The sequence below is a fragment of the Crocodylus porosus genome, unplaced genomic scaffold (assembly GCF_001723895.1).
Source record: "Crocodylus porosus isolate Cpor-Errol unplaced genomic scaffold, CroPor_comp1, whole genome shotgun sequence".
NCBI lineage: Eukaryota > Metazoa > Chordata > Crocodylia > Crocodylidae > Crocodylus > Crocodylus porosus.
In genome coordinates, this window is record NW_017728915.1 from 7,619,171 (window position 1) to 7,645,889 (window position 26,719).

The window sequence follows — 26,719 nt, forward strand, 5'->3', positions numbered from 1 at the left end:
CTCATTCTGGCAAGTGTAGCGGGAGTTGGAGTTTGTACTACTTGTGGATCTGCAGATGTGGTATTTTCCCCGTATTCCTTACCTAAAATGCTCCCTTATTTTCCTAATTGAACTCCCCTGAATGAGCCAATTAGGTACTATTCAAAGCCAAAATGAGATGACTTGTTTTCACCCATCTTTTGTTGTTTCCCTTTATAGGCGTTTTTTAAACAAAACCTCTGATGAGGACTCTGCCTCAGAGAGGCCTTCTATGCCTGAGGGTGTTACCTCTGACCCTGTCACCCTGCGCCGCAGAACATTAGCTGCTGCAGCCGAACGGAGACTTCAGATGCAACAGAATTCATAGCCGTCCCTGCCTCTTCCTCCTTCTTGTGAGCAACGTTTAAAGAAAAAAAAATATCCTGTGCTCTTACCAGCAGGACGTGTCTCTTCAAAGCTCAGCTAGCTGTGCTGATGAGCGAGCTGGCTGCCTCTCTGCTGTATAAAGCATGTGGTCTTAATAGTGTTTGGACAGCTGACAAATTAACCTTTTTTTGTAATCTTTTCTATGTGACATTTTTCCCCCCCGTGATAAGCAAATGCAGTTTCTAAACCACAGGCATGATACCTGGTGCTAGCATGAGGTGTAGGCCAACTGCATGGCAGAGGCAGGGGAAAGACGACATATTCTAAATTAACAGCTGTTTGAGAATGCTGGCATGTTTACCTTGATGTCATCCACAGGGAGTATTACAGGAGGGAAAAGTGTTGAGATTTGCAATGAATTCCCTATTAGGTCAGCAGGCATCCACTGCCAAGTTACTGCTCTTATCAAGAATGAGTTTAAAGTATTACCTAAGACTGCTTGCAGCCTGGCAGAAAGAAGTGATAGCCTTAGATGCTGGAAGTCAGGAGCAGTGCAGTCTTCTAGCATGTTGCTGGCAATTTAGTTCATAGGCTGGATTGATTAGCTACATAACTTAAATATAACCTTGGGTTGTGTAGTGAGGCATTGATCACTTGTGTTATCCCTGTATAAGTTAGTTTTACCCTTTCTGGGCTTCTTTGCACTAAGCTAACTTCTGGCTCTGCTCGCTCTCCAGAGCTGCATTATTTTTATGCATTTCATTGCTAGCAACAGAAATGGGACTGATGAGAAAAGTATGAAAAAGAGGCATGAAGCAAGTAATTCAGTGTTACAATATGCCAGTGGAACAGAGTTGAAAACCAGTGAGCTTGGTGACATGCAGAGAAGGGTCTGTACGTGGATGGATGGATGAATGAGACTGCACTGAAGAGACTAGAGATAATTGTGGTGTCTTGCTTTTTATTTTTTAACCCCACATTAGATAGTAATACATACATTAGCTTAACCAGACGTACAGAGATGAGAAAAATCAAGGCAGCTGGACCGTAGGGGATGTCAACACAGTGAATCTAACATTTCCTTTAATTTTTTTAAAGAACTTTTGACATGAGACACATTTGGAACCTAGGTTGCATAGCTGAGTTTTACATGACAGTGGCTTAATTTTTAAATGTTTGGGGAGTGAGTTCTAGTATAACTGTCTTTCAGAAGGCACCAAGTATTATCTAGAATTACTGGTAACTTTTTTTTTTTTTTTTTACGGCTGGTTTTTAGGGCATTTAAGGGTGAATTTACTGAAAGGATGAATCATATAAATGCTTAGGTGAAGATAATTTATTTCAAGAAATCTCTTTGGAAAGCCTTACCTTGCAGTCCTGTTAGTAAACTTTAAAGACATATTTTTTGTGATTTGGTTTTGCTCAGAGCACGGATGTTTGTTTTTATTGTTTAAAAAATAAAAAATAAAAAATAAACTCTTGATCAGTGTTGGAAATTGTTCTGATCCTTCCTTAATGCAGCCTTCCTTGTTTCTAGACATCACTGTTATAGATTTCCTTAGTCTTTACAGCTGGTAGTGCTTAAAGTGGGGCAACTTTTGCTCTGCTAAAAAGAAAGGGAAAATATTTGCCAAACTCTCAGGAGATTGGCTGTGCAGTAGCTTTTGGAGGTAGAATCCAAAGTGCTGAATCCTGTGAAAGATGCAAGAAGAATAGCCTGTTGTCTGTGGAAGTCATAGAGATTGCAGCTTTAAGCTCCATGGCAACCTCAGCTCAATTAAAAATGCCAAATAGTATTCTTTTTTTTTTTTTTTTTTAATTTTAGGTCTTCATGAGTCTTCTCTCAAATGGGAGAGTATCCTAGCTGCACATGGCAGTATGTGTTGGGTAGAAGGAAAATCTTACTTACAAGCAGATCAAGAGCTTTTCTTCTCTGCTTCCTTAAGTCCTTGAGGAATTGAGTTTCCTTGAGCTCCTCCATTTTTGCCTTTCCCATGTGGCAGCTTTTCTGAATGTGAAATCCCTCTGTAATAAGGCATCAGGGTTTTCTTTATATGTTGTGGGACTGCTTGGGACACTTATCTGATACATTGCCTATCTTCATTCCTCTGCTGCCTAGAGGAAAGACGGTTTGTCAGAACTGATGCATATGCTAAAGGGTGTCCTCCTCTTTCTGTACACAAGGTACTGGGAGTGTTTAAAGAGCTTGTTCCTACCTAAGAGTTTGCAGGGGAGCCGCAGCACTCCGACTCCACTGGCAAGTTGCTTAGCATGGTTGGCATGCAAAAAGTCAACAGTTGTCCAAGATTCCTCTGGTCACTTACTGGTATGAGACATGGATCACACTGGCGCAGACAGCTCCACAAGCTTTGCTAAACACTACTTGAACAAACCCAATCTGCTTCAGCCTACAGAGGCCTCATAGTGGAATATAATGTGTGACAAACCTGAAATTGGGGGACAAGGACTGATTAATCTTTCAGAAAGATTCCGTACCTTAGGGTAAATAACTTCATTTCTCCTCCCTTCCATGTTTTTTCTGTGGCATAAAGAAATTCCAAATATGTGGAGAGCATAGATAGCGTTGTAACTAAAGTAGCTGTCACTTGGAACCATGAAGGTGTCCAGATTTGTCTAGTGTTCTACTCATGCTTTCATCTTCATGACTCCCTGTCCACCAGGGAGTGTGGGTGCTTTATCATGCTGTCCAAAAATGGCTATTATATCACAAAGGACTGACCACCAGCTGCTACCAAGTCCTCTTTGTTCCCATTCCTTTCAATCATCTGTACCTTTCCCAGCCGTCCCCTGGATGTCAGCCTCACATTGGAACACACCAGCAAAGTGTCATTCTATGCACAAACAGCCTTTCTACTGCTGGATTGAGACGGTGTTTTTGCCAATTCTATGCTGGCTCTGCTTCCCTGACAGGGTGCCCCTCTGTGGAGAAGTCTGTACGGACAGTTACTGCCATCACCTTGTGTCTCATGGAATCTATTATAAACAACAGGCATCATGAAGAGACAACCCACTGAACAAGGCATGGCACTGCGCCTTTGCTGACATGTATTCTCTTTCCCAGACATCCTTGTTAGGTTCAGTATGAGGTCCCCTGTAAAGTTAAGGTGGGGGGTCCCAGCTATTTATATGACCCACTCTACTTCATCAATCTGACTGGCAGCATGTGGGCCCCATTGCTCTTGGCAGGTGTTCTGGCTGCTTTGGCAGGCATATACTGAGCAGAGAGAGTGTCAGCCTCTTATCCCAGCTCTGCCAACTGGTAGTGAAAAGCCAGAGTGAGTGGGCAGAGCTGCCAAGGGAAAGAGGGAAAGGAAATGTTCTTTCTTGCTGCAAACCAGAAGGTTTTGCTGGTATGGCATACAAACACTGCCACATGTGGTGTTCAATTGCCTTCGCATAATTCATAGGGTATGCTGTGCAGTCTGAAGTATTGGGATAAACCATTCTAACGATAGGCCAGATTCTATTTTATTTTAGTGTAATGCAGCTAATTAGCACTCCTAAATATACCTGGATCTACAGTGTGTGTGAGGCTATCCCTGGTATCTGAATAAGATCTGGACAGTAGGCCTCAAAGTACATGGGTGGCAGGCTGTCTATTTCAGATAGAGAAACGGTCCACTTTTTAGTTGAAATGGTTGTGGAAAGTGATTAAAAATTGATATCTTTTTCTTACAATATTTGGCATGCATGTGCTAGGAATAGTTATGAAACGAGTAGAAATCTTAGATCCCATGAAAAGAAACATCATTACAGTGTATAGTCCCCGCTCCTGTAAGGATAGAAGTCAAATTCATTTATCGTCTACTGCATTTTCTAGTGCCTCATTCAGGTAAGTTCTAAAACTGAAAGCCATTGGGAAGCTACCAAAGCCTTTAGGAGATTGTTCCACAGGTCAGTAGATTCCACTATAAATGAGCTCCCTTACGTATCAATATTCACTTCACCTATAGGTTAGCAAATAAATTAGGCACAAAGAATAAAGGGGTAGCCAGTCGCATCTCTTTTGTACGACAATGTTAATCTCAGTCATGGAGCTGTGGCTTGCTCAGTACTGAATTTTACTCAAAACATTCTTTAGTTCGGGGTGCCCAAGGTGGCCTGCAGTCAGAGCAGGCTATGTCAGTCACTGATCCTGGAGTACATGTGTGAGCTTGTTATTAACTTCTCATTGGCCTAGCACAGGACAGTGCCTCTATTCTGAGCATCTCTCCTCCTTATCCAGTTGGTTTCCTGTAATAAATCCAGCTAGTATTAGCTTTTCCTTTTATACCAGGGGAAGGCAAATTGGCCTGCAGGCCATTCTATCCAGCCTGTGGGACCCCTAAAAAAAATTTAGGAAATTAATATTTATCTGCTCCTGGCTGCCTATCAAAGATGACAAGACAGGGGCAATAGGAGCCAGGAACAAGGCTGGTCCAGCCCTGCCCCATCCCCAACCCCCTTCTGCCCCTCCCAACTAGAAGCCTCTGCCTGCCCCAGCTTTCACTGCTTCCCTGCCTGCCTGCTTCTGCACCATGTGGCCCTGGGCTACATCGCCTGACTGCGGGAGCACAGGGCCATACTTGTAACCCAGGACCAGAAGCAGGCGTGAGGTTGTCTTTGTGTGACTGCCCTTGTTTCATTTGAAGCTGTTTTGAAGCCCTTCATTTTGTTTCAATTTCACTGTTTCGAGCTTGAAACGAGTTGAAACAGCATTGAAATAAAACAGCCAGGGAAATTTTGCACAGCCCTACTATGCCCATCTTTAAGCTGACCCAAGTTCAGCAGCTCCTTGCCTGGAAAGGGGAATTCTGGAAAGTGATCCTGGGTAAATCTAGAGGATCTTCGTAAGAGAGAATTCAAGGGCACAAAGGCCTCTTTGCCTGGAAAATCACTGGTGATGTATAGGGGTGCACGTTAGTGTGTGTACACCCCCTGAAATTGGCTGTTGCCAGTGGCGCTTGCGGGCAGTCACCGCTTGCTGCCCCTCCCCCCTTGACACCACCAGCAGCATCTGTGGGCGGTCACCGATCGCTGCTGGCCGCTGTCAATGCTGCTGGCGGTATCTGCCAACCCTCCCACCCTTGCCACCACCATGCCACTGCTGCCAGCACTACTGCCACCTGTGGGTGGTCACCATGTCCCTCAAGCCTTGGGAGGCATGCAACATTCATGTGGAAAATAATTATTTCTTTGCAATAGTCTTGAACCCAAATCCTCCAAGGCATGCTTGCTTAGTTTGGGTAAGAAAACTAGTCTCAAGTCATGACTTTCTGCCAACCTTCTGCATTAAGCAGCTTTTTAACAGCTGAGTCACCAAGCCATTGGAAATGTTGACACATCATTAGTATCCCCAGAGTGCTGTGCAGTCTCTGTCATTTAATCCAGGAGCTGTTCCCAAGGAAGAGGTAGAGACCAGTGCTGTTCTGCAGCCTGCTGCAGCTTGGGCTGCTGAGTCAGAAGTAGTGTTACGAAACAGACATGTAGAAAATTCTTGTTAACTTTGGCAACTTCTTCCATTTCTTGCCAATAAACCTGAAGCAGAGGCTCCGAGAGAGAGAGTGTCAGGTGATTAGGACACAATTCTTTGTTCTCTAGCACCCAGAGCTCTTTGCATCACTTTTGAAATCAGCCCAGTAGGGGAGAGGCTGTTGGCTTTGGTGGATGCTAAAATTGCTGCCAAGTCAGTGAATAATGATCAGAGTGGGCACCTTGTTGTGGGGGGGAGGCAGTCCATCATAAATCAGTGGCATGTAGGGACACAGTCACAGAGATGCAATTAACCCCTTAGGCCAGATTCTGACCAGAAATGAGGTGGACTCTTCCCAGGTTAACTGGAGATGTGTGATGGACTCAGGGAACTCATGGGCAGGATCCCCTGGGAAGCCAGACTGAGGGGGGAAAGAGTCCAGGAGATTTGGCTGTACTTCAAAGAAACCTTACTGCGGGTGCAGGAAATAACCATTCCAATGCACAGGAAGACTAGCAAGTATGGCAGAAGATAAGCTTGCCTTAGCAGGAAACTCTACAGTAAACCAAGTCACAAAAAAGTAGCTTATAAGAAGTAGACACTGACAAATAACTAGGGAGGAGTATAAGAGCACTGCTGGGGCATACAGGGATGAAGTCAGGAAGATCAAAGTGCAACTGGAATTGCAGCTAGCAAGGGAGGTGTGAAGGGTAACGAGAAGGGTTTCTACAAGTATGTCGGGAGCAAGAAAAGGATCGGGAAGTGTGGGGCCCTTACTGAATGGGGGTTGCAACCTTGTGACAGAGGATGCAGAAAAGGCTAAAGTGCTCAGTGCCTTTTTTCCCTCAGTCTTCACAAGGCAAAGTCAGCTCCCAGACTAGTGCACCAGGCAGTGCAGTTTGAGGAGGTCAGCAGCCCTCAGTGGTAAAAGAACAGGTTAGAGACTGCTTGGAAAAGCTGGGCATGTACAAGTCCATGGAGCCAGATGGGATATGCCTGAGGGTGCTGAGGAAGTTAGCTGATGTGATTGCAGAGCCACTGGCCATCATCTTTGAAAACTCATGGTGATCAGGAGAGGTCCTGGATGATTGGAAAAGGGCAAACATAATGCCCATATTTAAGAAAGGGAAAAAGAAGGATCCAGGGAACTACAGACCAGTCAACCTCACCTCAGTCCCTGGAAAAATCATGGAGCAGATCCTCAAGAAATTCACTTCCAAGAACTTGGAGGACCAGAAGGTTATTAGGAATAGTTGGCATGGATTCACCAGGGGTAAGTCATGCCTGACCAACCTGATTGCCTTCTATGACAAGATGACTGGCTCTGTGGATGTGAGGAGACCGGTGGATGTGGTGTACCTTGATTTTATCAAGGCTTTTGATGCAGTGTCCCACAACATTCTCCCAGGCAAGCTAAGGAAGTACGGGCTAGGTGAATGGACTGTAAGGTGGACAGAAAACTGGCTGAAGCATTGGGCTCAGTGAGTAATAATCAATGGTTTGATGTCTAGTTGGCAGCCAGTATCAAGTGGAGTGCCCCGGGGTCAGTCCTGGGGCTGGTTTTGTTCAGTGCCCTCATCAGTGACCTGGAAGATGGCATAGAGTGCACCCTAAGCAAGTTTGATGCACTTTGATGCAAGATATGCTAGAAGATAAGGCTAGGATTCAGAGTGACCTAGGCGAATAGGAGGATTGGTCCAAAAGGAATCTTACGAGGTTCAACAAGGACAAGTGCAAAGTCCTGCACTTAGGATGGAACAATACCATGTACAAGTACAGGCTGGGAGCTGACTGGCAGAAAAGGACATGGGGGTTACAATGGACAATAAGCTGAATATGAGCCAGCAATATACCCTTGTTGCCAAGAAGGCTAGCGGCATCCTGGGCTGCATTGGTAGGAGTGTTGCCAGCAGGTCAAGAGGAGTGATTCTTTCCCTCTATTCAGCACTGGTGAGGCCACATCTGCAGTCCTGTGTCCAGTTTTGGGCCCCGCTACTACAGAAAGGATGTGGACAAATTGCCCTGTGCACAGAACTGGGGGATGCAGAACTGCCCTACCCCCAGGGAGTGCATGGGGCAGCGGGAATCTGGCCCCTCCCCCACTTTCAAACAAGCTGCTGGTGGCCTCGTCCTTCCCTGCTGGGGCCTTGCAGCTGTGCATTGTGGCCCTGGGCCCCAAGCCCCACATACCGCCCAGCTGGGCAGCAGTCCTAGCCATTGCCGTGCGCAGCTTCCCCCCTGCCTCCCTTTCTATGGGGGCCTCAATCCTTCCCCACAATTTATCTGTGGGAGCTGCTCTCCAGGCTGCCTGGGGCCACGTACATGCACGTGGTGCCACCTGCCTGACCCCTTCCTGCTTCCTCCCAGTCCCCTGCAGGCCAGAACTCTGCCAGGCTTCAGAGGGGTTGTTGCAAAACAGCAAAATCCACAGGTTTCTCCGCTAAAAAGAGAAATTCGTATTTTACTCCAATAAGGGGGCAAATCCATGTTTTACTCTGTTTTTCCATGGGAAATGGAAAACCCAGGTCCCTGCTTATGAGGAAAGGCTGAGGGAACTAGGCTTATTTAGTTTATAGAATAGGAGACTGAAAGGGGACTTAATACCAGCCTTCAACTACCTGAAGGGGGTAGAAAGAGGATGGAGGTATGCCAGGGGTGGCAATTATTTTGGGCGGAGGGCTGCTTACTGAGTTCTGGCAAGCCCCCGAAGGCCACATGACAGGCAGCCAGGGGCAGATATATATTAATTTTCAAAATTTTTTAGGGACCCTGCAGGCCAGATAGAATGGCCTGGCGGGCTGCATCTGGCCCACGGGCCACATTTTGCCCACCCCTGAAGTAGGCTATTCTCAGTGATGGCAGATGACAGAACAAAGAGCAGTGGTCTCAAGTTGCAGCAAGGGAAGTTTAGGTTAGATATTAGGAAGAATTTTCTCACTATTAGAGTAGTAAAACAATGGAACAGGTTACCCAGAGAGGTGGCAGAAGCTCCATCCTTGGAGATTTTTAAAACCCGGCTAGACAAAGCCTTGGCTGGGGTGATCTAGTTGGGGATGGTTCTGCTTTGAGCAGGGGGTTGGACTGGATGACCTCCTGAGGTCCCTTCCAATGATTCTATGGAGGGATCGACAGGCCCTTGGAGGCCACTTGCCCTGCCCTACCCCGAGGCTCTGGATTGTCTGAAGTGTTGGGAATCTGTGAGAGGCCCCTTGCTGAAGCAGTCCCATAGAACATAATTCTCTTTCAGCTCCAGCTGTGCTGCAGGATCATAGTAGACCTTGAGGCTTGAAGGCTGATGGAAAAGCAGTGAAATTCATCTTCTTTGAACTTCTCCAAGAAATGCAGGCAGTGGCCCAGTGCTGCTGTGGGATCCATTGATTCAACTCCAGACTATTTTCAATAAAAGTATACTGACAAGAGCATCGGTTACTTTTTGCTACAATATACTTTTCCAATCAGTGAGTAGCATAACTAGGGTGGAGAGACTGGGGCAGCATGGGCACTGATTTGGGGGAGAATGGAAGCAAAAAATAACAGCTGCTATCATAGCTGTGTAATTGCACTGGCAGCACAGCAGCAAGAAGCTGCTGCTGCCCAGCTGCTGTTATACCTTTGAGTCAGTGCATCTTGAGGTAGCTCTTTGAACCTGGAGGGTCATCGTGCCTCCTTCTTCATGCAGCTCCTTTAGTGGAAGATACTCCCCATGGCATGCATGACTCATGCCCCTGGTGGCTGGGGGGGCACGGTGGTGGTGAGCTCCTGCAGACGCCACTGGCAGTGTTGGCAGCAGGGGGATTGCGGGTGGTGAGCTCCAACCAGGGGTCGGCATCCACTTATAGATGCCACCAGCAGCAGGGGATGGGGGGGATGGTGAGCGGTGATTGCCCATAGCCACTGCTGACAGTGTCAGTGGTGCCTTTTAATAGGGAATGCACCAGCATGCTCAGGGGGTGCACCTGTGTGCACCTCCCATGCGTCACCAGTGTCCCATGGAGCTGGGAGCAGAATAAAGTCCTCTGAATGCAAAATGCAATGATCCTGGTCTTTCTTCCCTGTTTAATTTCTGTCTCCGAGACTGAAACACCCAGGCAGAGTTCATCTTTTGGGTAATGTCTCTTCCATCTCCTGCAGTTGAGGCAGCCTGGGCCAGCTGAAAGGTGTTGGGCCAAGAGTCAGAGGAACAGAAATTTGCTCCAGGCCCTGCTGCCCCCTTGTGACATTGCTTTTCAGCAAGTTGTATCACTTTTGTCTCCCCCTTCTGTTCTTTCTCTCTCTGAATGGTAAGCTCTGCAGGTCAGGGACTCTCTTCCTCTGTGTATAATTATAATTACAGTACTTCTTCTCATCTCTACTGCTTTATGTCTGTTGGTCCAGTTCATCTTTCACAAAGAGCTTCGATCAGTTTTCCTATGATCTGGCCTGACACTTGGTAGTTCAGTCTTTTCCTAGGTCTTTTTTATTGATCTAGTCCTAACTACTCTAGTTTCTTAAGGGCTTTAAGATCCACAACAAAGCAATTGGATGCCTGAACTGGGCACATTACATTCTTTGCACTATATGGCCACCAAATTATGCTTTGTGTGCACACATATCATCTGGCACCTCTGCACATTGTATTTGATATGGACTGCCCAAATAACAATAATATGCTATAGGGAGGGGAATTTCAACCATTCCGTCTCTCTGTGGTTTACATTCCTGGATCCATCCCTGCTATTTAACAGAATTCAGACATATATTCCACAGTGCTGACCAACATGTGCAAGAGGGACAGGAAGCAGTCAGTTTTGCACAAGGGACAGTAGGTGCTGGTGATCATTTCAAGACCCATTACTACAATCTTTACTGCTGCAGGATCAAGACTGGATCCCTTTTAATCCTGTCCCTGCTTTGAAGAGCTTCCAAGCTAAACAAGCAAACAAAGTTAAAAGGAAAAATGATCATTTCCATTTTACAGGTATGAAACTGAGCCCTAGAGAAATTATGTGACTCACCTAAGGTCATATGTGGAGTCTGTGGCAGAACGGGGTATTGACCTGTGAAACCAAATAAAGTAGTTTAAGCATAAAGTTATTCTTCAGTCCTGTTGCCATCATAAGTCATCCTTTGTGAATCATCTTCAACTACAAGTGACAGACCCTGAGAACTAGGATGAGGTTTAATCTAATAATTTTGGAGTTAAGGTACAAACAACAAACAGGTGATTTTGATGACAATATAATTTTTGGTGATTCTTTTCTCAATAATTTTGCAGGGGCATGACCAGGAAAGGGAGACATGATGTTAAAAGTTACATTGTAGAGGCATGAATTTGCAGTTTTTATATATGGTGTAGAACATTGTCTTTGGAGCTGACTGCATTGCTGGTGAGTTTACATAAACAGTGGAAGATGTTTAAAGATTTTGAACTTTGGCATTCAAACAGTAACTGAACTTTGGGATGACAATGCCACAGTGACAATAGAAAGAAGTGGTTGCATACTTCTCACTGTATGTGATAAAAGCTGAACTCTTCAGAGACCACTGGATTAGGCTGAAAATTAAACCCACCCCAGCACCTACATTTCAGAAGTGACTTCCTACCTGAATGAATGAAGACCAAATATGACTCCATTGGGGTATTAGCCTTTTGATAAATCATTTAGTGTTGCTGACAACTTCTCCTGAGGCATCAGAAACTTGGGATACATTTCATTGCTTGACTTCATGTTTGCCTGTTGGGAAATCTACATTAGCTCTCATAGAAAATGGGGAAGCTCAGATGAACAAGAATCCTGAATGCTGCGTGTTATACCTGTCTGAGAGAAGTAGCTCTATTCTTACTCTAGGAATATCACCTTGCACAGTTTTCCCTTGTCATGGATGAGAAAGATCAAAGTCTCTGAATGCTTCTTACATAGGCACTGAATGATCTACAGATGCTAGAGCTAGTACTGACCCCCTCTTTGCAACAGTTGCAGGTATCTGCAAGCCTACTACATTCAATATTACATGAGGCCCAGATTAAGTCTGCCATAGCTTGGCTCTATGAAGGTCCTAATTTGGGACCAGCTCTGTCAGTGGGACATTTTCTTTTTCAGTAGTTAATAAAATAGGGCAGGGTGACATGACCAGCTACCTTGTGGGGCTGGGGTTGGAAACTGGAGATTTATATTAAGTTTTTTAATGTGCAACCTGCCTCTACACCCTGCACTGAGCAGAAATCAGCAAAGGAATAAATCTAGGTTGTTCTAGCTGTAATTTAACTGTCTAGTTCTAGCTATTCAACTTGCAGCCTGGATGAGTTTCTGCCTGGCCACCTAGCGTGTCTGAGTTGCCTGGCCAAGCTGAGATGCCTGCACTGCAGGTGTGGGGGGGGGGGAGGAGAGGGGAGGGATCACTGTGCACTTGGGATGCAGCTAAGAGAAGGTGGGGTGGGAGGGAATTGAGATGCCTGTGTTTTGTGAGCAGCAGGGGGATGTACTGGACAGCCCGTGCAATGGTGGGGGAAACCAAGGGATGCCTGCCCCCTCACCCACATAGCATGTGGCCCCTGGGTCTGTGGCCTGCCAGACTTACAGCCCCCAGCCGCCCTGACATTGGACAGCCCTTGTTTAAGGCAGAACAGGCCTTGGTAATGCATACACTTGATGTGTTAAATATTGCAGTTATATCAACTTCTTTTTCACTGTGCTACAGCATTGCCTCTCTGCTATACTTGGTAAGGGACTGTAGCATTCAGTACCTGAAGCTGATTCAAAATTATCCCTCACTGGAAAGTAAATCCTTTACATAGGCGTGAGAGATGCAGACTTTACAAACAAGAGTTTATTGATCTATTACAGTGGTCAGCAAACCTTTTTGGGTGGCAGGCTAGAATGGCCCAGCTCAGGTCCATGGAAGACCAGCACCCAGAGCTGTCTACCTGCCACCTGGCCACAGCACAGGTGAAGCCCCTCTGCTGACAAAGTTCCCTTAGTTCTGCAAGCTGGATCCAGTGGTTCTGTAAGCTATATCTGGCTTGCAGGATGTAGGCTGCCAACCCCTGGCCTATGACATACCAGCTTAAAGAAAAGGATGGCACAATTGTAGATGAACCATGTGCCATTATTTCCTTCAGATGAACAGAATAATCTGTACATCTTGCATTTGCATCCTGAAGAGGACTGGATTTTTTGTCCTCCAGCACCTTTAAGCTGGTTTCTTTTGATATATCTTGGAAAAGCTCTTCTTTGTTTACCAAAAGTTAAGCTTTAAGGAACAGAAAATACGTGATGTAAGAATACTTAACACACAACAGTTCCTTTACTCTCTTTTTCAATATTAGTCCTGATTTTTTGTGATGTGCTGCTTGCTTCTGATTTCTAAATACCCAGAGTTTATTTTTTCCTGCACACACTTTTCCTCCTTGCTTTTGCTGGCACTTGGTTTTAGAGTATTGTCTCTCCATTGCTGAGTCAAGACCCCTGTGGGTGCCAGGCAAAGCAGTCAGAAGGGGTGTGAGCCACAGAAAATATTCTTACAATTAAAATGAAAAACATTTTTCCTTCCTATGTACCTTTATTCATCAAAGTCAAATATTCATAGCCAGTTTTCTGTATTGTGCTTGCTTTTTACTTCTGGAGATGATCTTTCTGGATAGTTTTCAACTATGAATATGAAATGCCTATAAACAGGATGGTATCTTGCTTCCTGCTGCTGATTTTTATTCCTGTTTAGGATGGAAACGTGTTAATTGATTTTGACTCTCACATTCAAGAATAAGTTTTCAGACAAGTCTTCGCAGAAACAATTGTATTCATTTGGTCAGGATATGATCTTGAGATATTAATATTGTGAGATTTTTAAGAAGAACTGTTCATCTGTACAAGATTTAGCTGTTAAATTTGGGATTGGTAATAAATTGGCCATGCCATATATTTGCAGAGAGTCAGGGAGGGGAAGGGTTCACCTTTCTTTTGGGTATGTGGGAGTGCTCAGTCATTTGTATCAGATGGACCTATGCCTTATGATCAACGTTCAACAAGAGGTAGATCTATACTGACCACTTTCCACACACACTTTGGAAGAAGTGAAATCTCCTAACTGTTTTATTTTCTTGGGACATGCTTATAAGGGAAAGGTTCAAAATTGTTCTCCTTTTGCTCGGTATGCGTGGGCATGAAGGACCATCATTGAACCATTCTGCGTTTTATGGCTTAGTTCAGAGTCCACCTAAGCCCAGGTGGGCCATTGGCCATTGGCTAGTGTGGTTAAGGCCTACCAGTTTTGGAAGCCAATGGTAAAGAAGGGAGAAATGTGGCTAGCATCACATTCAGCCACCTTTGAGGAAACCACTATAAGAGCTGATCATAAGATGGAAAACATTTATTTTCTTACAAAAATATTCACAGTCCCTCCTTGCCTTATTTATTCACCAACATTTTGAAATGTTTCCACCAGCTGTAACAAGTCTCCTCATGGAGTGTAGTGGGGTGTTTTATCCACTTATGCCAAAAGCATAAGTGCCATCAGATGAAAAGAGATCAGAGTGGTGGGAGGTACACATTTTGATTTCTCTTTGGATGCTTAAATATTACTTAGTTGAAGGTATTAGAAATGCATAGACAGAATGAACTGGTAATCCTAGTGAGATGCATAGAATGAATTAGAGAAGCAGTTGTATAATAATGCACTTTTGAATTAAAGCCAAGTTCCATGTAATAGTATCCGATGAGTAGTCTGTTGCAAAGGCTAGGTACAGACATTCCAAAAGTCTGAGGCAGAATCAAGTTACATGGTTTTCTGTAAGTGGCATAGTTTAAATCAGTAGCAAAGAAACCAGCTGAAAGATGCTCAAGTAGAGTAGAGAGGCAATGCTGTAGCTCAGTGAAAAAGAAGCTGATATAACTGCAATATTTAACACATCAAGCATAAAAGTGTAATGTCTGTACCTGGCCCAAAGGTGCCAACCTGCCCTGCCTTCTGCCTAAGTTCTGTACCAAAAGTATGAACTTTCCCAACACAGGATGAGAGCTTTATTTGGTATGTATTAGTGTCCTACAAAATAGTATCTAGCTGTCTGCCTGTTGGAACAGCTATTTGCATAGTTCTGATCCCACCTAGATGTGGGAAGTACCATTCAGATAGCATTTTGTAGGAGGGCATATCAACCAAAGCTTCATCTCAACATTTTGTTTCCTAATGCAAAAACAGAGATTTAAGACAGTTTTTAATAGACAGCAGTGCAATCTGCTGTGGAGCCAAAGTTCAGTTTTACAACATTGTGACCGATTGATTTACATCTTATAGCACAGTTACAGTTATAATAATGTGAAACTCAAAACCTTAAACCATGTGAAATGTACATGCCTTGGGGTTTTGTTTCAAACATGAAATTCATTTCAGATTTGCTACAGCTCACTGTTAAATATAATCTGTTTTTTCCCAGAGAAACCAAGGTAAGAAACATTTAGTTTTTCCATATATCCACATATCCAGTGTTTAGTTCGGTTTTGGGTTAGTTTGAAACAGGCTTTTCTGAACCCCAGATGCAAATTAGTGATATCCTGGAGGCTGAGAATCTAGGCAAAAAGAAGACAGGAAAAAAGTTTTGGCCAAAATCTCTACAAAATTACACCATGTTGGTCTTTCCCAGCACAAGACTTTCAATGAGATTTAATTCCTGCTGGTCAAGCAGACACAGAAAAGTCAGTTAGGAGGAATTAAAAGTTCAATTTTTGACATTTGTCTGTAAAATAACTGATTACAGCTGACTCTTATCACCTGTAATTGCTTCTGATTAAACAATTGGCCTGCCTCTAATGTCTACATCTAGGTGAACTTATGCTGAATATTATAACATGTTTCCCCAGGTTAGTGTGGCTCAGTGGAATGTTTATGCTGCTGATCCCGTTTTCAAGTGCACTATTTGGAATAGTTTCTTCCAGCAATGCTGAAAACTTTAAGGGTGCATGTATGCTAACAGCCCAATCTAAAGTCCATTAATTAATTGATTTGCTAAGAATTAACTGAACTGTAGGTACCCTGTGGAAAGGACTGGTTGTTTTTACATTGTGCTAATTCTTTGAGATGGTTTTTGGCAAACTATTTGGAACTTCCATATGCACCATGCCATACTGTGGTGGCTAAGCTGTAGGGGTGTGTGAAGCAGGCCCTATTTGATTTGGATTTGGCCTGAATCAGGGACAGTGATTTGATTTTTTGGTTCGGATCACTGTCCCTGATTTTATTTGGCCAAATCTGAATCTGAAGATTTGATGCTATTTGAAGAATCAGCGATTTGAACATAGACACAGCTTTAGAAGTTTTTTCTACATAACTTGATGTAGCAGGCATGGTTTGTGATCGCTGCAATTCTGGGGTCCTTCTGGTCCACTTTCGGGTCTGTGGGTACTTCTGATTCACTTCTGGGTCTGCTGGGGAGTGTACTGGGCCCCCCCACACCTCCCCAGATCAGCAATCATCCATGGGGGGAGCCTGGGTGCCCCCCCCAGACCCAGGAGGCACCAGTCACCAAGCCCGGAGGGTGTGGGGGTCCCCCCAGTGTCTGACTCCCTGGCAGACCCAGAAATGAACCAGAAGTGCTTCTGGTCTGCTTCCAGGTCTGCTGCCAAGCGCACTGGGGAGCCCGCCATGCTTCTGTGGGACACTGTATGCGCCCCAGCATCACAGCATTCACGAGCCCCTGCTACCTAGAGTTATATAGAAAAAACATTTAAATCTGTGTCTATGTCCAAATCTTTTCAAATCTCTCTGAATTGATTCAGAGGGTTCTGATTTGATTCAGAGAGATGAAAGGGTCCTCTGATTTCATTCAGATCTGGAGATTCAGTCACCAAATCGGGCCGAATCTCCACTGAATCAAATCAGGGACTGTGCTTCGCACAGCCCTACTAAGCAGTTGCATTCTGCTTCTCTTGATGTATCTTTTCCATAGGGCCTGCCTAATTCTACTCCTCACAGCAGGCCTTTGGCATCATTTCCAAATGTGAAGTGCTGTGTTACAGGATGGAAGGCTGGAAGCACTAATGTAAGTGCATGACTTGTGATTTCCTGTCTACTGGTAGACTGCACTATGCCATAGAGGTGTCAGTTCTCTACCAGACTTGAGGAATCCTTGGTAGCTTCATTCATTCAAGTTTTAAGAAAGATTTAATTTGCTTCTGTCTTTATGTAACCAACCAGAGCTGGATTTAAGATGACTCTGTTTCTGAACTGCAATAGCCAATTCTGGGTTATGTGTAAACAGGTTAATAGCCCATCACAGAGCTGGAGTCAGTGTCTATGGAGTCTGGAGTTAATGTTGAACAACAGTTCCTCTTGATCTGAGCTCAAGGCCTCATTACAGAGGCTGTCAATGTCGTCTTGTGAAACACCTGGCATGACTCATACAGGGATGTAGGCATTGTGCTCATATGGTAAGTTCAAGTGTCCTAGCAAATGGCTTGCTGTAGGGCCCTCATACCAGCTAGTTATTATTAATGTCTTGTTGTGAACAGGGCCTTAGGATGTTTGTTTCCTTGTAATGAAAGGCAGAACAGAGGACTTTTCCTGGAAAAAAAGAAGTGCATTTGCTTTGATTTGTTTTACTCCTCTACAAAGAGGTAATTCATGCTCATTTTTGTGAGTTGACTGGGTTATTTACCACTGGATGAGACAAATGAAGGGCTCCTTCAGTGTTGACTATTGCATTCCAGGTTCTTGTAACAAAAATATTTTTGTTCATCTGCTCTGCTTTTTTCTTAGACTTTGTTTGGGTCTCATCTGAAATTGGTCAGCTTCCCAGTTTGCTAAAGATCAAGTAATTTTTCTGCCTTTCCCCTCTGAACTCCCTCAAGACTGGAACATGCCTGTACATGGATCTTTATATCATGAATATGTCTGAAGTTTGGCAATACCACTTCCACCAGTGTTCTGTAACAGAGGAGAGCAGGAAGTTTAAAAAATAGCCCCACTACTTCAAATGCTGCAGCAGCCTCCTGTTTTGTGCCTCTGAGCTAATTATGTGAAGAAAGAAATGTGTGCAATTAATTTCAGCTTCTTTTCTGTTTGCAAATTTTCTACGGTGCATTTAACAAAGATCATATATGTATTCATTCTTCAGCAAACTTTTTCTGTGTAAAATTCTTGTATTGTAAATGGTTCCCAAACCCTTTGAAATAATTCAGTGTTTGATACTGAAGCTGTGTTGGTTAGTTTTTGTTAGACATGTATGTCATATAGCATTGTTTCTGATTCCCTGTTAGGATGAACATGCCCAATGCAAGTATATGTACTTAAAAGTTTCATATTGATCTTCTGTGAATATTCTCTATAATTTGCTTCTAATTCATGCTGATGAGCTCAATCTCTAGCTTATTCACGGAAGTGAGTATGACAGAGATACAAAGCTAAGCAAATTCAATTACCATTGTTCATCAAAACCAATGTCTACTGAACATTTCTGAGCCATTCACTTAGCTTTCAACCAGATCCTCTGTTGCGTTTGCCCTGCTTTAACTGATTGAACTCTTTCCCCATGCCCGTGCCACTGAAAGTTAAATATAGGAACATCTTTGTTATTGCAGTTATCATTTCTGTTTTATAGTGGATATTTTCCCCCAGTATTTCTTTTCCTAAATATTTTATGTCTTTTAGCTATTTTTCTGCTGAATCTACTGCATTGTGCACATTGCAACCAAATTTGTAGTTTGGGCGTTTGTTTCCTTTGGAGAGAGAGGTGGGGCTAATAAACATCCCAGCACTCTCTTTTCTGACTTGGATGCAGTTTGAGGTATTAATTATGGCAAGAGGGAGCTTCAGAACATGTCATGGTTCCAGTGGGCTAGGGAGGAATATAGGTTTTACATCTTATTTGATGTGCAGCTAGATAGCTGAATGGACTGAAACTAGCTCACTTTTTGACTTTTTACCTTTCTATCACCAGTTTCTATATGTTCCAAGCTGGACACCATAGTAAGCCCTGTGATGGCTGTTTGGTAGTTCATTCTATGTGAAGTAAACTGGGAGTTGTAATGCAGGCCCTAGTAGATGAATATCTACATCATGGTTGGCTGTGAAGACTGCTGTTAGTGGAAATCTACAGTAGGAACATAGGATTCAGTGAGATTAGATATTTAAGCTTGGTCCTGCAAACACATAACCATGTATCTAAGCAGGTGAGTACTTTCCAGATACTTAAAGTTAAGCAGCTGGGAATATGTTTTGTGAATTGTGGCCTTCTCACCTGCAGCCGGTTTCCTGGGAGAGTCCTGATTCTGTAATTATTTTTCTGATCTCTCAGTAGCTGTGTTTCTGTTAAATAGTGCTAATTCATACCTATCTTCCACAGGAACTTTTTCATTCTTGCATTCCAGAACGCTCCAGAAAGGAGCTGTAGGTATTCTTTTCCCATTTTACTGGCAATTTAAGTATTTTAATCACATTCAGTGGTGCAGAAGGGCTCTCAAGTGACAGACTTCAAAGCTGATGCTCTTTCTTTATCCACCATGCCAGTGCAGCAAAAGTGCTGACAGCAGAAGCTTCCTCCCTCCATTTTCCTGCACCTATGTCTGAAACCTGCACTGGAGGACCAGAACGCAGCTCAGATTCCATTGGGCAGTCTATCCTTGGAGTCTCTGTTTAAGAATATCAACAGCATGGCCCTTACTGTGGGTGGCATTTCATGTGATACATCCACTTGATGGAGACCACCAAACTCATGTTGCATAGATCAGCAACAGCTATCAGGGGATGACAACATCCAGTCACTTCTGATCTGAGCATTAATCCTGCAGGTTGTGTGTGTAGGCATAGTTCCAGGCCAGTATAGAACCACATGGAAGTCAATGGTACCCTGTGCTGGTACAGTGGTGTGTCCATATGTGAAAATCTGCCAAATGGGATCCTACACTAGAAATTATTTACTTGAAGGAAAAAGCCCCCCTATTCCCAATCTCCCAAAATATATAGATTAGATTTTTAACTGTTTGGCATCCACAATTAAAGTCCAAAAGCACTTAGCAACCAGGAAACATTCAATAAATATACTGAATACTGAAAATTTGGCCGCTTACTGTAGTGCTGAAATAGGAGTTGAATTTTTCCAGAAACCTGGAATTAAATGTACTTTGCTATATTTTGGCAAAAAACCCAACAGGTGCAACACTTTGTATGTTTTCTCCTTATTTAAGGAAGAACAGTTATAAAATAAGTGTAGTCTGAAAACCAGAAGGTGAGAGACCAGGAATACAGACAAACATTCTCTTTATTGAGCTACACATGAATTTTCCATTAGTCAGAGAAAGAGATTGGCAGTGTCTAATATATCACAGAAACCTCACTGATTGGTAATAGAAAGGCTTAGAAAGACCTGGCGCTTTATATATATATATATTTTAGTTTCCTCTTTGTTTATTCATTTTATTTTAGACAGGTGTGACTGGTTTTCTTCAGCAAAGGTAACTCTTAAAAGTGAAACTGTGAAGACATCTGATTACTAATCAAAGTAGAAATGATGAAGGATTAGTCATGAAAACTGTGGCTTTAATGTAAACACTACATTCGATTCTGTTTTTTTTATAGTTTTTGTGGTTTTTGTGTGTGTTTTTTAAAATTTTTAAATCATTTCTTTCTTTCTTTTTTTTTTTAATTATTTTTGCAGCACAAACATCCCCACATGAGAGAGAAAAAACATTCACTAAAAGGAAGGCTCAGAGGAGGGAAAAAGCAGCACAAAAAAGCATTCACTGGAAAGAGTTAAAAATTAAAAATAATAAAACAAAACAAAAAATACCCCAAACAAAAATACCCTCCCCAAAGTCCCCAAATCAACCCCCAAAATAAATAAAGAGGAGGAAGCCTATATGGTATGTAATACACAGTATTCTTCAGAGAAAATAAAGTTGAAATGGGGGAAACCTCTAGATAATTTGGCCACTATTGACTGGCCAGTGACAGCTGTGCTTTTTTCAATACAAACCTGGAGAATGAGAGAGACAATTCAGAGCAAAGAGTTGTTATTAAACTAGGAAAAACAAAAGCAGAAAGACAGCCCCTTCTAGATACCTGACCCACTGTCATGGTACTACAGCATGGTCTTATTACTCCAGGCTAATAAAAACCTTTATTTTTTAGTTTTTAAAGGCAGGGCACAAATGAAAATTGAAAAGGAACTTAAATGAAAACAAATGCAAATTCATCCCCATTGAAATGAGGAATTGAGAAGAGAATGCTTCCTAGAACTGTTGCAAAAATCTGTTTTTGAAAAGAAATGGGGGAAGGGAGAATGTGAAAGGAAGAATTTTTCCCTCTTTTTTAGCTACAAAGCACATGGAAAAAAAAGTTGTTTTTTTTTAAATGTTTTTCTTCTTTTTTTAATCATTTAGCTTCTAAATGTAAAGACTCAGCTAAAACCAGATCTACAGCATTCTACGGAAACACAGCCACCATTCCATGTTCAGAACATTATACATCGACTCAATAAGGAAGGCTGTGTCTTATACAAAGGCCAAAAGGTCATGCTACCGGTAAGGAGAACGTCAACAGGAGAGTCCGTGAAGTGGTCTGGAGAGAGAGAGAAAGAAAAGGGAGCCCAGGCTTGAATGCTTTAAAAAAATCAAATAAATAATAGGGGTGTTCCTCACTACTAAGTAAAACAGCATTAAAATGGTCAATGTGATTAACCTTGTTTAAAAAAATATTTATAACTCCCCTCCCCTGCCCACAGCCCTAATAGTGAGGTTGGCACTGAAATTGGACTGGCAAATACATTTCCCACCCCCCATCTTGTGTGTGTGTGTGCACGTGCATGTGCGTGTGTGTGGATGCACGCTACTAGGGGCCCTCCTCTTTCTCACAGACTCCGCGCTGGTAAAAAAGCCTGAAGCTCTCCATCCTGTGCTTTAACTTGGGACAAAGTTACATTCCACAAGTGAAGAGCTTTTACGTAAGGGTGCTTTCCTGCCGCGTCCTGTTAAAAAAAGTCTTAAAATATTGTGGCTTACTTTTTTATTGTTTTTCTTGTTGTCTTTTTTTTCCATTGTTGTTTTTGTTTGTTTGCCTTTTAAACCCACAAGAGCTGAACAGAACTGAGAGGTACTGAAAGCTCAGCCCACTGAACCCTGTACTCAGGGTGGCACCAGCTGACCTACAGTTTCCCATGGTTGTATCCAAAAAAACCTTGCCCCAAAAACACCCCCGAAACATATACAAAAAAGAAAGAGAAGCAGAGAGAAAGAAAGAAGGAAAGAAAGAAAAATTTTCCTTCCCACAACCCCAACACACAAAGGAGAGTTAAAAAATAACATCACCACTATTTGTTTTAAGAAAGAGATTCTTTTAAAATTCATGGTCTATTTTAGGCTGAACATGAGGGCAGACCATTTAGAAAATGACAGCATTGGTTTTCTTGGCTGATTGAATTGATGCAATTTCTATTACTAGCAGCTTTGCTAGGAAGGGCTGAGATCTGTCAGAGAAATCAGTTCTGTCCACAGCTCTTTGAGACAAACTAAAAAGGTTGTTGTGGATTTTTTTATATATATATGTATATATATATATGTTTTCATTATGCCTTTTTATTTACCAACTTGCATTATTATTATTATGTTTTATTTCTCATTTGATTCGGTTTTTGTTTTGTTTTGCTTTTTTCCCCCTCGCACTGTGATCATTACCAAAGAAGTTGCTTTGCTATACAGGGTGAGAAGGTCAGTACAAGCCGCAGCCTCGAAGGTTGTTGGCAATGATGATGTCGGTGACAGCGTCGAATACCACCTGGATGTTGTTCGTGTCTGTCGCGCAAGTCATGTGACAGTAAATCTCCTTGTTGGGGGAGCGGTTTTTGCTTTCAAATTGTGCTTGGATATATGCTGCCGCATCTTCATAAGTGTTTGGACCTGCAGACAGACAAACAAACAGGAAAAGAAAGAATGGGCATAAGAATGAATACTCTAGAAGAGAAGTGTCGAGAGGAGGTTGTTGTATTGTCCTCTTCAAGATCATCTAAGACGGTCAACCTCTACAGAAGGCTTAAAAAGGTGAGTTGGTTTTTCTGTGTTTGTTTTACAGCAGAGAATCAGGTTCCAGGTGCCCTCTCCTTCATTCTAGCAGATTCTATGGATGACTGCAGATCTAGTGAGATGGTGACATCACAAGTACAGTCTGAGCAACTCAAAGGGGAAGAGATTTCTCTGGGCCAGATCCTCAGCTGACACAAGTCAGTTAGCTCTGTTAATTTCAAGAGTAACACTCCTGTATGTGAGCTGAGGAGTTTGCATTCTTTTGTTGTTACTTACTTGACTCCAACACCTGAACAAACAGCTGGGGGAAAATATTCAGCAGTGTTTCCCCTTCTCTCCCCTTTAATTTAAGGATATAGAAAGTTGCTACTACAACTCTCTGCATCTCACACAGGCCCCCAGAAAACCCAAGGAAGATATATGGCTTGATGCTGTTCATGAGGTGAAAAGCAAGCAGAAAACATAAAACTCAAGTCAACTTTGCGGATTGTATTTATTCATCACAAAGAAGCTCCAAAAGTAACAATCCATGTGTTTTGTCCTCCCTCTTTGATGTTACTGTTAAAAGTAGGGTCTGAAGTCTAGGATCAGTGCAGTGCTAGGCCATGTAACTATTGTGATCTTAATAAAAAGTGCTTTGTTGTAACATTTATTTTAGCTGTTTGTCTGCAGGAAGATCAGCAGTGCACCAGGAATATTTTGTTAACTTGTATAGTCTGCGACCTTCTTGAATGTGACCTGAGCGTTGTGTACTTAAGACACATCCCCAAACTACCTCTGATTTTCCAATATCACCCTACTGGCTGTGGTGATTTCCACTTCTTTCTCATTTGTGTTGGGGTCAGGAAGCCATGATTATGCCCTCATCTCAGCCCTCCGCCTCTCTACCCATCCTTCCAGCTCTTTCCAGCACCCTGCTTCCTTTCACCATTACCCAACTTCTACTGCCTTTCATCCCTCAGTGGTGTCCTTCTCTGATCAAACATTTCCTGTCACTCCTTAGTCTTTCTTTTTATTCCCTTCACCTCTCGTTTCTTTTTCTCCCCTAGAACCCATCTCTTACATCCTCCCTGCCTATTACACTATCCCTCCCTTTTTTCCCCACATTTCTCTGTTGTCATCTTTCTCCATAGACTACACATTAGTATTGTTAAAGGGGAAGAATGGGTCCAGCTCTGCAACTGGGAAAAGGGGAAGGAGAGGAGAAACACCTTGCATCACCTCCCAGTGTCTTCCTCTGGATGACCAGGGAGAAGCACTGAGTGAACTGCTGGGTCTTTCTTGCAGGAGACTGGGCCAACCATGGCGGGAGGGGGTGGCTTAAAGGTAGTATTATGAGTGGAGAAAATGAGGGAAGGGATCTTGATCTCACATGACCTGTGCACTCCCAAAATGTAGTGTGAACGGGCCTCAAAGGTTTAAAGCACTGAAAAGCTTGGAGGCTCTAACATTCATTTTCCTAACAGGAATCATATTGGCAATACGAAGAAAAAAATCGCTCCAAGGAAAAAAAGAACGAATGAAGGATCAGAAAAGCAGTTCTCACCCATTTTGCATAGCAAAGTAGTTAGCTGCGTTAGTCTGAAATCAGGCAGAAGGCATCTTATAGATCAGGGGTTCTCAACCAGGGGGTACTTTGGAAGGCCCTAGAGGGTACATGCATGTGGACAGAGCGCCACCACCCACCACCCCATGCCACCATGTTCCAGGAGCAGGGCCGGGGGAAGAGGGGGTGGGAGGAGTGGCGCCCCGCTGTGGGTCACACAAGCACTGCCCAGCTGGTCAGACACAGAGGGGGCAGGGAAGCTTGCCCTGTTGCCACCACCCACCATGCCATGCTGCTGCTGCTCTGTGTTAGGCTGCACGCCACTCCACCAGCTCTGTGTACTCTGGCTGTGCACCACCTCCCTCCACCCCCCACTCTGTGTCTGGCTGCCGGGGGTATGCTTATTAAAAAGGTTGAAAACCCCTGTTGTAGACTATCTAAATCAGAGATCCGTGAGGTGTCATAGGCAGCTTCATCAGATGTTTCGACTGCCTCACTGAATTCAAGTGAGTTTCTCTTGCTTTAGATTCATAGTTTCATAGATGCTAGGGTTGGAAGGGATCTCAACAGATCATCGAGTCCGACCCCCCCCGCCCTGGGCAGGAAAGAGTGCTGGGGTCAGATGACCCCAGCCAGATGCCTATCCAGCCTTCTCTTAAAGACCCCCAAGGTAGGGGAGAGCACCACCTCCCTTGGAAACCCATTCCAAATGTTGGCCACCCTTACTGTGAAAAAGTTTTTCCTGATATCTAGCCTAAATCTGCTCTCTGTTAGTTTGTGACCATTGTTCCTTGTTACCCCAAGAGGTGCCTGGCAAACAGAGCACCTCTGACCCCTTGCTGTGTTCCCCTAGTGAATTTGTAGGTGGCCACAAGATCACCTCTCAGCCTTCTCTTGAGGAGGCTGAAGAGGTCCAGGTCCCTCAGTCTCTCCTCATAGGGTTTGTCCTGTAACCTCCTAACAACACAAGTGGCCCTCTTCTGGACCCTCTTGAAACTATTAACATCCTTCTTGAAGTACAGAGCCCAAAACTGGATGCACTACTCCGACTGCAGTCTGACCAATGCCGCATAGAGGGGAAGTATCACCACAAATAGATCCAAGGAGGTGATACTCAGCTCTGCAGTGCTGCTGTCTGACTCCACAGGACTGGCATGGAACTGCTAAGCAGTGCAGGGCAGACCCAGTACAAACATGCTAAGCTAAGCAATAACAGCATTTCCTTTCAAACCATGCCTAGCTCCACGGTCACTGTGGTCCAAGCTGCACTGTGGATTCCCACTGTTTTTCCCTGGTTAATGCAAAGCGTAAAGGGAAGGGGGGCCCTCAGAGCTGCTTAGAGCATGTTGATCCTTTAACCAAGCATTACACCAGTTAAACAAAAATTAATACTTCAGGTAACTGAGCCTTGAAGATTAAATGAAAGGATAATTAAAGACTTTAGACATGAGCTCAACGTTCTGCATTCCTCCTGAAATCTAGGGCGGTGCAGAGCAGGTAATATTTGATTTGACAGCCATGTCAAATATTAAACTGGGTCCTGCTTTGATTTGCCGTCCGCTCTGAGTAGAAGCAGGCCCGCTTGGACTTGAGGTCGAAGCTCAGTCGAATATTCAAGCTGCTTCGACTTCCCCATTGGCTATAATGGGGAAGGTTGAAGCAGGCTATAACTTTGGCATTTCTTGTCTGATCTTGATGAAACTTTCAGGAATGGTAGCTCCTGAGGAGCCCACAAAGCCTGCCAACTTTCAACAAGATAGGTTCAGGGGGTTCAGAGAAATAGCACCCCAAATTCTTGAGAGAAAACCTCTTGTGACTTGTGTGTGGAAAGCCACAGGGAGCTCAAAACTGCAGGCTTGCTGGCCCCTGAGGAGCCCACAAAGCCTGCCAATTTTCACAGTGATAGGTGCAGGGGTCTGGGGGAGACTGCACCTTAGACTGCTGACAGACAAAACTTGTGCTCCAGATGGTGTGAGGAGGCGGCATTCACTCCGTCTGCACCTGGCACTCGGGGACCCCGGCAGCGGGAGGTTCACCTCGAGGAATGCCAGCTGCTCCACCAGACCAGGGTCCAGGCAGGTGCGGTGGGGTGTCACAACATCTGCAGCCAATGCTGAACACCCTCTCGCTTGCACACTGATCGGTGGACAGGACAGGTATTCCCAGGCAACTGTGGCCAGATTGGGCTACGGGTTGCCCAGTAGTCCAAAGGGTCACAGTCCAGGGGCTCCACAGGCTCAGCAAGATAGGCAGACACCATGGTGTGAGGGCTGTCTGCCTGATCCTGGGGTCTGGTGGGTCTGGACCCCCTAATGTTTGCCATGGCCTTAGCCCATACTGGCAGCACCTGTGGTGGAGGGGAAGACTGGCTTG

General features: G+C 43.9%; 2 protein-coding genes and 1 long non-coding RNA gene across 5 annotated transcripts in view; 2 read left to right on the forward strand and 1 right to left on the reverse strand.

Annotated features, from left to right (window-relative positions):
- The window catches only part of AMFR (autocrine motility factor receptor), a 47,395-nt gene extending 45,560 nt beyond the window's left edge, over positions 1-1,835 (forward strand). The window contains exon 13 of one of the 2 annotated variants that reach the window (XM_019535637.1): positions 199-313. In XM_019535637.1, the coding sequence (XP_019391182.1) occupies positions 199-222 (24 nt within the window). In that variant the 3' untranslated portion in view covers positions 223-313. Of the gene's footprint in view, positions 1-198 lie in introns of both variants that reach the window. The other variant, XM_019535636.1, reaches the window with a different exon arrangement.
- A 3,609-nt stretch (positions 1,836-5,444) lies between these two features.
- LOC109310476 lies at positions 5,445-25,382 on the forward strand. Its single transcript, XR_002101211.1, has 3 exons — positions 5,445-5,522; positions 13,736-13,742; positions 25,371-25,382. It is a non-coding gene; the product is annotated as an uncharacterized LOC109310476 (long non-coding RNA).
- Positions 20,028-26,719, reverse strand: part of LOC109310475 (guanine nucleotide-binding protein G(o) subunit alpha-like) — a 15,841-nt gene continuing 9,149 nt past the window's right edge. Inside the window, exons 2-3 of one of the 2 annotated variants that reach the window (XM_019535639.1) lie at positions 22,456-22,677; positions 20,028-21,343 (exon numbers count right to left, since the gene is read on the reverse strand). In XM_019535639.1, the coding sequence (XP_019391184.1) occupies positions 22,490-22,677 (188 nt within the window). In that variant the 3' untranslated portion in view covers positions 20,028-21,343; positions 22,456-22,489. Of the gene's footprint in view, positions 22,678-26,719 lie in introns of both variants that reach the window. The other variant, XM_019535638.1, reaches the window with a different exon arrangement.